At 41.5% G+C, this 13,719-nt stretch overlaps 1 protein-coding gene across 1 annotated transcript in view; it reads right to left on the bottom strand.

Moving 5' to 3' along the window:
- The window catches only part of LOC109572355 (zinc finger protein 420), a 60,651-nt gene that overhangs the window by 7,249 nt on the left and 39,683 nt on the right, over positions 1 to 13,719 (bottom strand). Inside the window, exons 7-12 of the mRNA XM_070770210.1 lie at positions 13,360 to 13,474; positions 12,561 to 12,626; positions 9,248 to 9,486; positions 9,102 to 9,132; positions 3,105 to 3,231; positions 1,862 to 1,954 (exon numbers count right to left, since the gene is read on the bottom strand). Coding sequence (XP_070626311.1) covers positions 1,862 to 1,954; positions 3,105 to 3,231; positions 9,102 to 9,132; positions 9,248 to 9,486; positions 12,561 to 12,626; positions 13,360 to 13,474 — 671 coding nt within the window. The remainder of the gene's footprint in view (positions 1 to 1,861; positions 1,955 to 3,104; positions 3,232 to 9,101; positions 9,133 to 9,247; positions 9,487 to 12,560; positions 12,627 to 13,359; positions 13,475 to 13,719) is intronic.

Below are 13,719 nucleotides of genomic sequence, written 5' to 3'. Positions count from 1 at the left end.
AACACCAGTAAAATCAAAGTTCATGTAGGAAAGTAAGATTGGTGATTAAGCAAACATTTTAAATCTGTGGTTCTCATATTGAGACCATGAATCAGAATCACAAGGGAGTTTTTTTTACAAATATTATGATTTAGAAACCACATGGATCAGATTCTACAGTCCTAGACAGTAATATATTTAATATTCCCCTCAGGATCATTCTGATGGAGAAAGATTAAAAATTCACACTTAAATTTTTTCAACAATTTCTCTTTATTCTTAGAATGAAATCAAACTTGTTGTTAAAAGACCTCTGCTTACCTATAATACATCACCTCAAACCACTGTTCTCTTTACTGCTACCAGGAGAAGCCACAACCCACTTCAGTATTCTTGCCTGGAGAATCCCATGGACAGAGGAGCCTGACAAGCTACAGTCCATGGGGTTGCAAAGAGCTGGACATGACTTAAGCAACTGAGCACACATGTACACACAGGCAACTTTTCAGATCTTAGAACATATTCCCACTTTCAGTGTATTTTTCAGTCTGCTCTATTTCCCCAAATCTTCTGTTTGGGCTATTTGCATGGCTGACCCCTTCTCATTCTGAGGTCTTAGATTAAGTCACTCTAAGGCTGACTCTACTGACAGCATCTAAAGCTATGTCCTTATTATACAGTTGACCCTTGAAAAACATGGGTTTGAACTGCACAGGTCCACTTATACATGAACTTTTTTCAATAAATATACAAACATATATGTGTAGAATATTGTGTACAAGACTTGTATTGAAGTGGATAGGCTATCCTTACATAGGCATAAGGTGAGTGATATTTAATACAAAATTAATGTGTTAGCTTTCTTACTGTTTTATAACTTTGTTTTCGAAGAATCACATTACTGTACACAGTGCTTCTCTCTCTTGTAATTAGAGAAACCATATATCAGCCTATCATCACAGGTAAGTGGTTTTGTAAAAAATGTTTTCAATACATTTTATGAATATGATGGTAATACTATATGCCATAAGTTTTATGCTGATTCATTCATTACTGTATAGGCTAGGCCACTATTAAGCATTCATATCAATTATACTAGGCTACCATAAAGCAATCATATTGCTGCTTCTTCATTATTGATGCATGAGTTATTATATCTGTAAATAAATATTAATTTTTTCACATTATCTTTTCATTTTAGATGTCCAGTGTTAGTAATACATTAATACCTACTGTGTTTTATATCATATAAGACAATATTGATGTAGGTTCTGACAGACAATTTATCTTATAAACAAACAACATAAACCTTTGGTATCAATAAATATAGTACAGCACTGTAAATGTATTTTCCTTTATTATTTTCTTAATATTTTCTTTTCTCAAGCTAATCTTATAAGAATATAGTATATAATATATATAACATATAAAATATGTGTTAATCAACTCTTATTGGTAAGGCTTTTGATCAACAATAAGCTATTAATAGTTCAGTGTGCTGCTGCTGCTAAGTCACTTCAGCCATGTCCAACTCTGTGCGACCCCATAGACGGCAGCCCACCAGGCTCCCCCATCCCTGGGATTCTCCAGGCAAGAACATTAGAGTGGGTTGCCATTTCCTTCTCCAATACATGAAAGTGAAAAGTGAAAGTGAAGTCGCTCAGTCGTGTCCAACTCTTAGCGACCCTATGGACTGCAGCCTACCAGGCTTCTCTGCCCGTGGGATTTTCCAGGCAAGAGTACTGGAGTGGGGTGCCATTGCCTTCTCCACGGGGGTAGTCAAAAGTTATATGTAGATTTTTGCCTATGCTGGGGGTCAATATCCTAAACCTTGGGTTGTTCATACATATATATCAACATAGATCTTTTGGTGCTTACTAACCTGGATATTGTCTTCTTCCTTTCCTCACTACTTTCCAGGGCTCTTTTCCTTGTTCTAATAAGGAAATCACATCTGGTTTAGAAATGAAACATCCTAAAAAAAAAAAAAAAAAAAAGAAATGAAACATCCTGGACAGAAGGAAAGAAATATAAGGTGACATGGAATAATAATAAATTCAAAATTACTTTCATTCAGTCTTGGTTAAATTTTTAATACACTATACGTCAAATTGTAATTGATAAAGCCTTTAGAACAAAGAAAAATAAGATGATTAAAAAATATGTTAAAATTACATAAGAAATGGAGCTTACAGAGGAAAGAAAAAGGTCTTATTTTAATTTATATTCACACAAGTACTCCTTTTCTTGAAAGCAATAGTGGTTGAGAGACTGTCCTGGTTCAATCTTGCCTCTGCCATATCCCCATAGTGTGACCTTGGACAAGTTATTTCTATGCTTTATTTTCCTCACCTATAAAATAGGGATAATTATAGTACCTATCTTACATGAATGTTCACATTGCCTAGAATATATACTAAGTGGTATATCTATTAGTTATTATTTATCACTGTTATTTTAATAAGAGGAAAAAGAAGCTTCCTGAGGCATTTACTCTTTTTTTTTCCTTGGGATATCCATACAACATTAAACGCAATGTTCTTGGATTTTTAACTTTCAGTCATACAAGTAGGTAGAAGCGAATATGTTTATTAACAAAAAGAAAAAAGTCTGAACTATAAATAAATCCAGTTGATACAACTTACTGTTTAAAAAATTATATCTTCTTCTGATAGCCAGAGAAAAGCTAAGATACTAGTTCTAGCTATTTGGGGCTTCCCACGTGGCTCAGTGGTGAAGAATTACCTGTCAAGCAGGAGATGTGCAGGAGACATGGGTTCAGTCTCTGGGGCAGGAAGATTCCCTGCAGAAGGAAATGGCAACCCACTCCAGTATTCTTGCCTAGGAAATCCCATGGATAGAGGAGGCTGGTGGGCTGCAGTCCATGGGGTCACAAAGAGTCGGACAGAGACTTAGTGACTAAACAACTATAGAAATTCCCAGAAGGATGGGGAAGATGAATATGCTTAATGAGCGTGCTCATTTCCAAACAAAAAGCTCAAACCATTCCCTTGAGAAAAGGGAGCAGATACGTAGTTTCTTAAAAAGTACTTCTAAAATTTCCAAAGAAGAAAGCTGATAGTACAGAGAACAGAGACTAAATTTCTAAAGGCAGATAAGCTTACCCAATGAGACCAAATTGCTGTAGTTCTCCAACATTACATCTCTATACAAATCCCTCTGTTCCAAATTCAGGAATTCCCACTCTTCCAGAGAGAAGTCGATGGACACATCACTGAACATCACTGATTCCTGAAATGACGAACCATATAATACAACTAAAATTAAATAAAATTTGTTTTAAGATGGAAAGAGGGAAAAAAATGAAAGAGATACTGCTGGAAACCAATCAAGCAAACAGGTTTGGGCTAGAAACCTGTAACACTGAGTTAGGAAATGAGAGTGCCTGCAGCAGAATGCCTATGGGTCCCTGACCAACTGTGTTTCTATAGATAAAGCCTTTTATATACTCTGGCATATCTTAACTACCCAAACACATATGGGAAAGGAAAAAATTTTTCTAATTAAATGAAATACTCTATATAAGCCTTCTGCCTGTTCTATGTCTCCCTCACAAATTCTCGAGAAATGTGTTCTTATACCCTTTCCTCTTAAAGAACAGATTGTTGCTTTAAAAAAAAAGATGGTTTTATCCTTTTTTAAAAAAAATTATGTATTTATTTTTGGCTACACTGGGTCTTCAGCATGGTACATGGGCTTTTTCTAGTTGTAGTGCAAGGGCATCTCTTTGTGGTGGCTTCCCTTGTTGCAGAGAACAGGCTTTACAGCACATGGCCTCAGTAGTTGTGGTGCACTGGCTTTGCTGCCCTACGGCATGTGGGTTCTTCCAAGACCAGGGATCAAACCAGTGTCCCCTGCGTCGCAAGACAGATTCTTAACCAATGGACCACCAGGGAAGCCCCGAGAACAGATTTTTTTTTTAAGTTTTCCTGGTAATTCCAGTTAGAAAAGGATCTGAATACAATTAAAGAATTTCCTCCAAGGTCATCATTGAATCAGATCATATGCATTTACCCAGTTATGACAAATTCTTTCATGAACTTAAAATTGGTTGTATGCAATGGATATGTGAGACCTAATTATTATATACTCCAATATTTTTGTCTATGCAAAATTTTTAAGGTCCTCCTCAATTCTGAGGGGGAATTGAGGCCTGCATGTGCCTGCATGATCTTCTTTTCTGTCATTTTCCATCCCTCATTGTATGCATTCCATGTTCCTAAGTTAGAGGATAATGTAGATTCTGGATACCAATAATCCAGAAATACAAAGATGTCATTCTAGACTAGCTCATCCTGTTCTAATACAAATGATGTACAGCTCTTAGGGATTTCCAGAGAAGATACTTAATGTCTCTGCATACTAGACCCAACCATAACCCTACCTAGTCCTAAAAGCTACACAAAACAAGAGGAGATCTCAGCATACACTGAAGCTGAGGTCATATGTGCATGCTCAGTCGCTCATTTGTGTCTGACTCTGCAATCCTTTGGACTGTAGCCCACCAGACTCCTCTGTCCATGGGATTTTCCCAAATAAGAATACTGGAGTGGGTTGCCATTTCCTCCTTAAGGGGATCTTCCTGACCCAGGGACTGAATTGCAGGCAGATTCTTTACCACTGAGCCATCAGGGAAACCCTAGGCGCTAAGGTCAACCAACAGCAAATCTTTCCTAATTACAAAACTCAAGTTTGGAAAAATTTAGTTTTCCTATGAGCAATCAAATCAGCCCATGCTCTCTCAACTACTCAAAAGAGATGGCCAAACATGTCCTTAAAGGGACTTCATTTCTGCTTCATTGCAGTTTTTAGCAGAAGACTGAGCACATATAAGAGATGCTGAGGGACTTCCCTCGTGGTCCAGCAGCTTAGATTCCATGCTCCATGCAGGGGGCCTGGGTTTGATCCCTGCTCAGAGAATTAGATCCGACATGCTGCAACTAAAGGTCTCATGTGCTACAACTAAGACCCAGCACAGCCAAAGAAATAATACTTTAAAAAAAGAGGGATGCTGAATGATTTGTTCTATGAATACGTGAACAATAACTGGAAAAAAGAGGACTCACAAGAAGGGCACTGTCCTATTTATTTGGCCTCATCTCTCATTGGATTTGGAGGAAATGGGTCCTTAGATGGGGCTCTGATAAGTAAGAAGTTTCAGGATACATAAAAGTTCATAGGACCTTAATTTCCACAAGGCGAAAGAAACCGCAACTTACATGGGCCATGGTTTAGAAATTCAAGAACTGGTCAGTCCTCTTTGCGGTTTACTTCCCTGGAGAAGCAGAGTTCACAGAGGCCAGAGCTAAGGGGAGGGGAGAAAAAGGAGGCCATGAGATAAGATAGGCCTCAGAACTCTCAAAATGACTCAATTTAATACATTCTTTTTCTTCTCTGGACCTCCCCATCACATATATACACACACACACACACACAGGGAGATTTGAGGGGGTATGGACAAATCTAATCCCAACTTGTACATTTCAAGGGACCACATCATCTAAACCAGAATCTCTTCCAAAGTTTCACAAATCTGCTTAAATAGATACAAAGAGAGAAATTCATAGGATCATCTCTAGCAGCCATTCAGTTCAGTTCAGTCGCTCAGTCATATCCAACACTTTGTAACCCCACGGACTGCAGCACACCAGGTTTCCCTGTCCATCACCAACTTCCAGAGCCCACTAAAACTCACGTCCATCATGTCAGTGATGCCATCCAACCATCTCATCCTCTGTCGTCCCCTTCTCCTCCCGCCTTCAATCTTTCCCAGCATCAGGGTCTTTTCCAATTGACAAACTACTGCACTGGCAGCCCTGCCTGCCTGCTATCAGAACAATAACTTCCAGAATCCACTGGGCTCATCACTATTTTCAATCAGAATCATCTACATTGCTTCCTGTATGACTTCATTTGTCATTCTCTTTCTTACAACCTAGGGTGAAAAGGTGTGGATTCATTTTCTCAGCAGTTACATAATAGCATATCTATGTATCAAGAATTTTCACAAGGAAATGAAATAAAGGCATCCAAATTGGAAAGGAAGAATAAAACCACCTCTATTTGCCAACAAAATATTACATATAGAAAATCCTAAAGACGCTACCAAAAACTGCTAGAACTAATAAAAGAATTCAGTAAAGCTGCAGGCTACAAAATTAACATATAAAAGTCAGTTGTGAGACTTCCTTGGTGGTCCAGTGGTTAAGAATCCACCTGCCAATGCAGGGGTGGTTCAATCCCTGGTCTGGGAAGATTGCACTTGCCATGGGGCAACTAAGCCTGTGTGCCACAACTACCAAAGCCCACATGCCCATGTTCCACAACAAAAGAAATCACTGCGGTAAGCCCATGTACGACAACTAGAGAGTAGCCCCCACTCGCCACAACTAGGGAAAGCCTGAACACAGCAGTGAAGACCCAGCACAGTCAAAAATAAATAAATTTTTAAAAAATCCATTGTGTATATCTACTAATAATGAACTATAAGAAAGAGAAACTAAGAAATAATCACATTTATAATTTTATGAAAAGATAAAATAACTAGGAATATATTTAACCATGGAGGTTAGAGACCTATACACTAAAAACTCTAAGACACTGGTAAAAGAAACTGAAGATGACACAAATAAAAAGATATTCTATGCTCACAGATTGTAAGAACATTGTTAAAATGTCCATACTACCCAGAATAATCTATAGATTACATGCAACTTCTTATCAAAATTCCACTGGACTATTCTGTGGAATAAGAACAAACAACCCTAAAATCTACATGGAACAACAAAAGCCCCAAAACAGCCAAAGCAATCTTGAGAAAAAAACACAGCTGGAGGTATCATGCTTCCTGATTTTAAACTATATTACAAAGCAATAGTAATCAAAACAATATTGGCACCCCCCCCAAAAAAAAACTAGACATATAGGTTGATGGAATAGAATAGGCAGCTCAGAAACACACAAAGAAATATATGCAAGGAAGTTCTTCAAAGAATAATTTATAATAAAAAGAATACCAAACAATAGTCAACAAGCTAAATACATTATGTTCCACTATATGATGGCATACTATACAATTATTAATAATAATGATACTGGTTCATATTAATTAATGAAGAAAAGTTATCCATGATAAACTGCCAAGTACATTAAGCAGACTAAACAGAACATGTACAATGTTGGGAGGTGACTGACTCTCACAGGTTTTATTGGCTGGATCCAGGATGCGAATCTAATCTCTGACAGTTATCAACCAGGAAGGAGGCTTTGGACATGTTACTTCATTTTCAGTGCCTCTGCTTCCTCACAGACAAACTGGAGAATAATAACAGTATCTATCTTATAGGGTTGTTGTTAACTGTTAATATAATAAAGAACTTAAAATGGCTTATTATATACAATGAATAAAATGAAAAACATGACATGTCCATTCTATTTATTAAATAAAATCATCTTTAATACTTTTCATTACAATTTAAATTTTTTGATAAATTATCTTTAATAATACCAGAATACCCTTTTTTTCCTTACTAGTAAATTTTTTTGAGATTTTTCACAACTGCTTTTTCTTAGAGTATCAGTAAAGTTTAGAACTAGGTTTAAGAATGTTGTTTTTCTTAAGTAACAGTATTAGAAAACATGGATGTCTCCACAATCCTAAAACGTGTAAATTCTCACAAGGGGAAGTATCTGCCACATGGATATATGCACACAGGCACTGAAAGTGTTAGTCACTCAGCTGTGTCCGATCTTTGCGACCCCGTGGACTGTAGCCCTGCCAGGCTCCTCTGTCCATGTGACTGTCCAGGCAAGAATACTGGAGTGGGTTGCCTTTCACTTCTCCAGGGGATCTTCCCGGCCCAGGGAATGAACCTGGATCTCCTGCATTGTAGGCAGACCCTTTACAGTCTGAGTAACTAGGGGAGCACCTACAGGCACTAGGGACGGGATATCAAGTTAAGGTACAGATCATACTGAGGAGAAGGAAGCAAATGTTCCCAGGTCCTAAAAAATAAAAATGCATCTCACAGAACAAAAGGAAACACCCACTAGCCTCGACCTTGACTTCTGGGTGGGCAACAGCAATTCGTTTCTCCTCGTCAACACAGCCCTTTTCTTAGTTTGACAAGATGGGGGAAGAAGGGAATCTTAAGACAGGCCTTTTTCAGAGCCCAGCTCATCCAGGATGAATAGGGCAAGCCATGACCACATATGTCCCCACCACCCACCACCCACCATGCCCGGAGTGAAGTGAAGTCGCTCAGTCGTGTCCGACTCTTTGCGACCCCATGGACAGCAGCCTACCAGGCTCCGCGGTCCATGGGATTTTCCAGGCAAAAATACTGGAGTGGGTTGCCATTTCCTTCTCCAGGGGCTCTTCCCAACCCAGGGATCGAACCCGGGTCTCCTGCATTGCAGACAGACGCTTTACCGTCTGAGCCAAGTGTAAAAATACTAACCCTTCCGAGGATTAGAGAAAAGCCAGGGTAACGGGTGTGCTGGACTGGAATCGAACTTCAGAGAGGAATTCTGCAGTTCTGAAACCTACAGTTGGAAGGTTTGGACCTGTCTGCGAAAGCGTAGGTGGGTGGGTCAGTGAGTGAGTGTCCGTCCGGGCGCGCCCGCCCGAGGATGCAGTGTGGCGGGGTATGTGGGTGTGTGCGTGTGTGTCCGCGCGCGCCCGCCCGATGATGTAGTGCGGCGGGGATACTCCCAGGAGCCAACCTGGGGGCACGTTCAGTTCTAACATTCTTACCCCAAGATGGTTCAAGCCTTTTCGCTGGGAGTCTTTTCTCTGGATCTCAAATATCTGACGGGGGGCCATTACTCTAAGGCTGATAGAAAATTTCAGCTGTGACTCTGGGGTCGGAGTCACACAGTCCACCTCAACCTCCGGTCACACAAGAGGCTCTGAACCCGATTAAGTCACACAAACGCAAATCTACTAGTTCCGGCCTCAAAACTGCACACAGTCCCGATGACACACCCCAGTTCAGTCACGCCCACAAACATCAGCACACCGTTATACCACCGCGGTTCTCACGCACACTCGCGGCTTGAGGTGCAGGGTTTCAGACACTTCGAGGTGCTGCAGCGCTTACCTTCCCTATCCTCATTCCCGGGCCGCAAAGGCTTTCCTACCGATGGCCGGAACAAACGTTCTGAGCCAGAACTGGTCACCTGGGACGCCGAACCCCTCTCACGGTGATGCTAGTGGAAGAGAGGGCGAGACAGCTCCGGTCAGTACCCAGCCCCGGGGCCTAACGGGCCGCGCGCAGAGGTTGTTGGGAGCTCCGGCAGCACGCACTGAGTGCGCAGGCGCGGTGGAGCCCCAGAGGGCGGGGCCTCAGTGAGTGAGCTGATTTGAGTGAGAGGTGTCATGTCGATGGAGCCGGAGAGCCGGTTGGTACCCAGCGAGGGTGGGGTTCTCAGCTCTTTGTCCTGAGGAAGTCGCGGCAGGGCTTGGAGCTGGGCCGGGACGAACGACTGGCACAATAAAGGGGGATGATGTGCGTGCATAAATAGAAATCTCCGTGGGGCAAACCAAGGAGGTCTGTGACCGAGGACCGCGCTTGTGTATCTATCTTTGGAGTAGTTCTGGATGCGATTTTTTCATTGAATGTGACTTGTATTTCAGATGGAGCGACTGCGGGGATTGGAATGCGGCTTAAAGAAGATTTTAGGACTGGAATTGTGTCGAGTGGTGTGGGACTAAGAATGTGGGGACCTGTGATAGTGGGACTTACTGTGAGAGTGCCTGAGGTTGCATTTCTGTGCACGTGTCTGTAATGTGACTCGGTTTTGATAGATTTGTTTCTCTTGGGCCTTCTTTACAGACCGTGGATGTGAGTCATTCAATGTGTGTCTGAGAAACGACATGCCTGATTATGTGGTCAGTGTGTGTGCTTCTGGTATGTTCTTGCAGGATTGTGAGGAGGTGGCTGTCTGCATGATTGGATGTGACCAACAGCCTCATTCTTCTCAACTCTGAAATAAATGTCGCATCTTCAAGGAGCATCAGCTTCACTGAAGGATTTTTCTGGGAAATTATTTTATATTTAATCAGGTTTATTAGGGAGAAAAATGCAAATAAGCATTACCTATTTTACAGTATATCCCACTTACACAGAGTGTTTAAAAGGTAACTTGAAATAATTCTTTTCCTGTGCCATCAATAAATTCTGTAATTAATTATAACCCAGCAAATATATAAAAATCCATAAGCAAGAGAAAAAGGAGTGAAAAAGGAAAGCTCCATTTTATAGGAGGATGCCAGCTAATAAGTTTGTTTTACAAGACTGTGAACTCTGCTTCAAACACATTTACAATATTTGGTTTTGATGAGGATTTTGTATAGTATGGTGTCTTTAAGTTCATTTTATTGCCTTCTCTCATGTCACCTATCACCTGCAGTTAGGGAAGATAGTGACATTGTTAAAATGAACACATCTTCATGACATGAAGGCTAGCCATTGGTGGGGTAATATTTTAACACAGTTTATCAGGCAATACTGAGTTTTCTTTGAAATCAGTCTCTGATTTTTTTCCTTAGGCTTAATGTTTGCCTTGCCTGATGGTGACCAGCTAGCAGAGCCTCTCTTCTTTAAAGAGCCTTGACACTCACCGTGCCACTTGCATTGGTGGAAAAAAGGTACCCAAGGAATAGGTTTTCCAAAGCAGGGCAATAGGTGGGTGGATGAGTAATTACAAAAGACATGCTGGCAGCTTGTATGCATTCTTAAATGCATTTCTACTGGGGTGAGGGCTTAAAGCCTGTGTGGTTTCTGGGTCCTTATCCAGGGAGTTGTTGTTCAGTAGCTAAGTCGTGTCTGACTCTGCGACCCCATGGACTACAGCACGCCGGGCTTCCTTGTTATCCTTATCCATCAGAGGGCAGACAGAAAAAGTAAGAACTACAATCCCATGGCCTCCAGAAAGAAAACCACAATCACAGAAAACTAACCAAAATGATCACATGGATCACAGCCTTGTGTAACTCAATGAAACTATAAGCCAAGCCATACCATGCAGGACCACCCAAGATGGATGGGTCATGGTGGAGAGTTCTGACAAAATGTGGTCCACTGAAGAAGGGGATGGCAAACCACTTCGGTATTCTTGCTTTGAGAACTCCATGAACAGTATGAAAAGGCAAAAAGATATGACACTGGAAGATTGTTGGGAAGCGTAGTGCAAAATAGCTGTAAAAGGAGAAAGTCCTTGGGAAAATGGCGAAGGGCGAAAAGTACTCGGCTTTGCACTGCGGACAGAAAAACATCTCCTGCCTTTGGTTATGCTCGGCGCCAAGAGTTAATAATAAATAGGGATGTTACTTGAGAGAGCAGGTTATGGGATAAGCCCATGAGTCATTTAGAGCGCGCTGTCCTTGAAATGTTTTTACTGATTATGTGTTAACTCCACATGCGCTCTGCTGGCCGTATACTTTAAGCTCTTTGTTCCTGCTTCTATAAAAAAGCTTGACTACAGAAATAAACTTGTCAGTCCTTGCAAGAGACTGTCCGAGTGTCATTCTTTCAGGTTCGTCACTTCCAAGTCCCAGGGAAAAAATCCCCAACAGAAGATGAGCTTCCCAGGTCTGTAGGTGTCTAGGGAGGGAGACACTGATCACTCCTTACGTATAGATTGCCCAGTCCAACCTTATATTTGCTTACTAAGGAGTTCTGCTCCCAATTCCAGTGTGTGTGGGTTGAGTTCCCCACACCACCAAGCGGTTTTCAGACACCAGGTGGGTGTCTGCAATTTGACTGAATTCTGATTCTGTGTACCTGGAGATAGTGTCAGATTTCAGAGGTTAAGGACTCAGTCCTATACCTCCCCACCCCCAACTTTGTGTCTGTGACTCTTTTGTGACCCCATGGACTGTGGTCCACCAGGCTCCTCTGTCCATGAGATTTCTAGGCAAGAATACTGGAGTGGGTTCCCATTTCCTTCTCCAGGGGATCTTCCTGACCCAGAGATCATATCCAAATCTCCTGCATTGGCAGGTGGATTCTTAACCATTGAGCCACCAGGGAAACCCCCAACTTCAGATGCCAGTTGCAAGTCCAGGTTATCACCTGTGCCTTGGACCAACTAGTTATAGATTGGAGGTTCCAGCAACCCACTCCCTGGGTTTGGTTCACTTACTAGAGGGGCTAACAAAACTCATAGGAACATTTTACTTACTGGATTACTGGTTTATTATAAAATGATATAACTCGAACAGCCAGGTGGAAGAGATGAACAGGGCAAGGCATAGGGAAAGGGCAGAGTTTACATACCGTCGCTGAACTCCCACATGTTCTTGCCCACTACTATCCCTGAGTCTCTACATTTTCACACAATCGGAAGCTCTCTGAACCCCATCCTTTTGGGTTTTTATGGAAGTCTCATTCCATGGGCATGGTTGATTAAATCATTGACCACTGGTGATTGATCCAACTTCCAGCCCTCCTCCCCTCCCTGGAGGTCAGGGTTGTGGGACTGAAAGTTCCAACCCTCTAATCACATGGTTGGCTCTGGAAACCAGCCTCCAGCCTTAGGTGTAGTCCATAAGTTACCTCATTAACACAGCAAGAGATGTCTTGATCACCCTCATTACAGGATATTCCAACGGTTTTAGAGATCTGTACCAGAAACAGGAAGAAGACCAAACATATATTTATTATAAATCACAATATCACACTTATTCTCCATCATCATTGTTGCCATGAGCAGATGGATTCTGAGTACAAAGTGCTCTGAGAAACACTAGGGAGGTGCTGGCACAAAAAAGGCCATGTGAGGACACAGTGAGAAGGTGGCCATCTGCAAACCAAGGAGAGAGGCAGGAAACACTTGCTGACATCTTGATCTTGGCCTATTAGCAACCAGAACTGTGAGAAAATAAATTTCTGTTGCTTAAGCCACCCAGTCTGTGGTAATTTGTTATGACAGCCCTAGCAAACTAATACAGATGGTGCCCTCATGAACCCCCGAAAAGAGCAGGTGGGGAGGGACTTCCTTGGTGGTACAGTGGTTGACAATTTAACTTCCAATGCAGGGTCCAATCTCTGGTCATGGAACTAGATCTCACATGCCATGGGGAAACTAAGCCTACAAGTTGCAATGAAGATTCCTCAAGGCTAAAACTACCAAAAATAAATAAATAAATATTTTTTAAAAAGCAAGTGGGAAAAAAATCATTGCAATACCTGTATGGTGAATCTGTGCATCTGTGAAGAAGGAAGCCAAGAGAAATAACCGGACATCTGAAGCAATATGAAAACAAGAGAACACCAAAGCAGATATTCACTGGAAAGCACAGTGGCCAAGCTGACAACAAAAACTGAAACAGGATGCAGCTTTGCCCACACCAACGGGAGTGAAGTGCAAGTGGTCTATGAAGGAAGCTCCAAAGGGGCTCATGAAGTCCTGTCTGTGAGAGCTCTCAAAGTAGACAGCCCCAAATTTTTTTCCAGGAGAAAGTGCCTCCCTGAGGAAAAAACACAAGAATGGAATCATAAGAGTCAGAAAGCCATTATGTGTGTGTGTGTGTGTAAACATATATGTGTATATGTATATATCGTACGTTGTTTAGTCGCTAAGTGATGTCCAACTTTTTGTGACTCCATGAACTGCAGAACACCAGGCTTCCCTGTTCTCCAGTATCTCCCAGAGTTTGCTCAAATTCATGTCCATTGAATTGGTGATTCCATCTAACCATCTCATCCTTGGCCG

This window comes from Bos indicus, chromosome 18 (genome assembly GCF_029378745.1).
Source record: "Bos indicus isolate NIAB-ARS_2022 breed Sahiwal x Tharparkar chromosome 18, NIAB-ARS_B.indTharparkar_mat_pri_1.0, whole genome shotgun sequence".
NCBI classification, from domain to species: Eukaryota; Metazoa; Chordata; class Mammalia; order Artiodactyla; family Bovidae; genus Bos; species Bos indicus.
The sequence above is the reverse complement of the archived record's forward strand: the minus strand, read 5'-3'. Positions and strand labels throughout refer to the sequence as shown.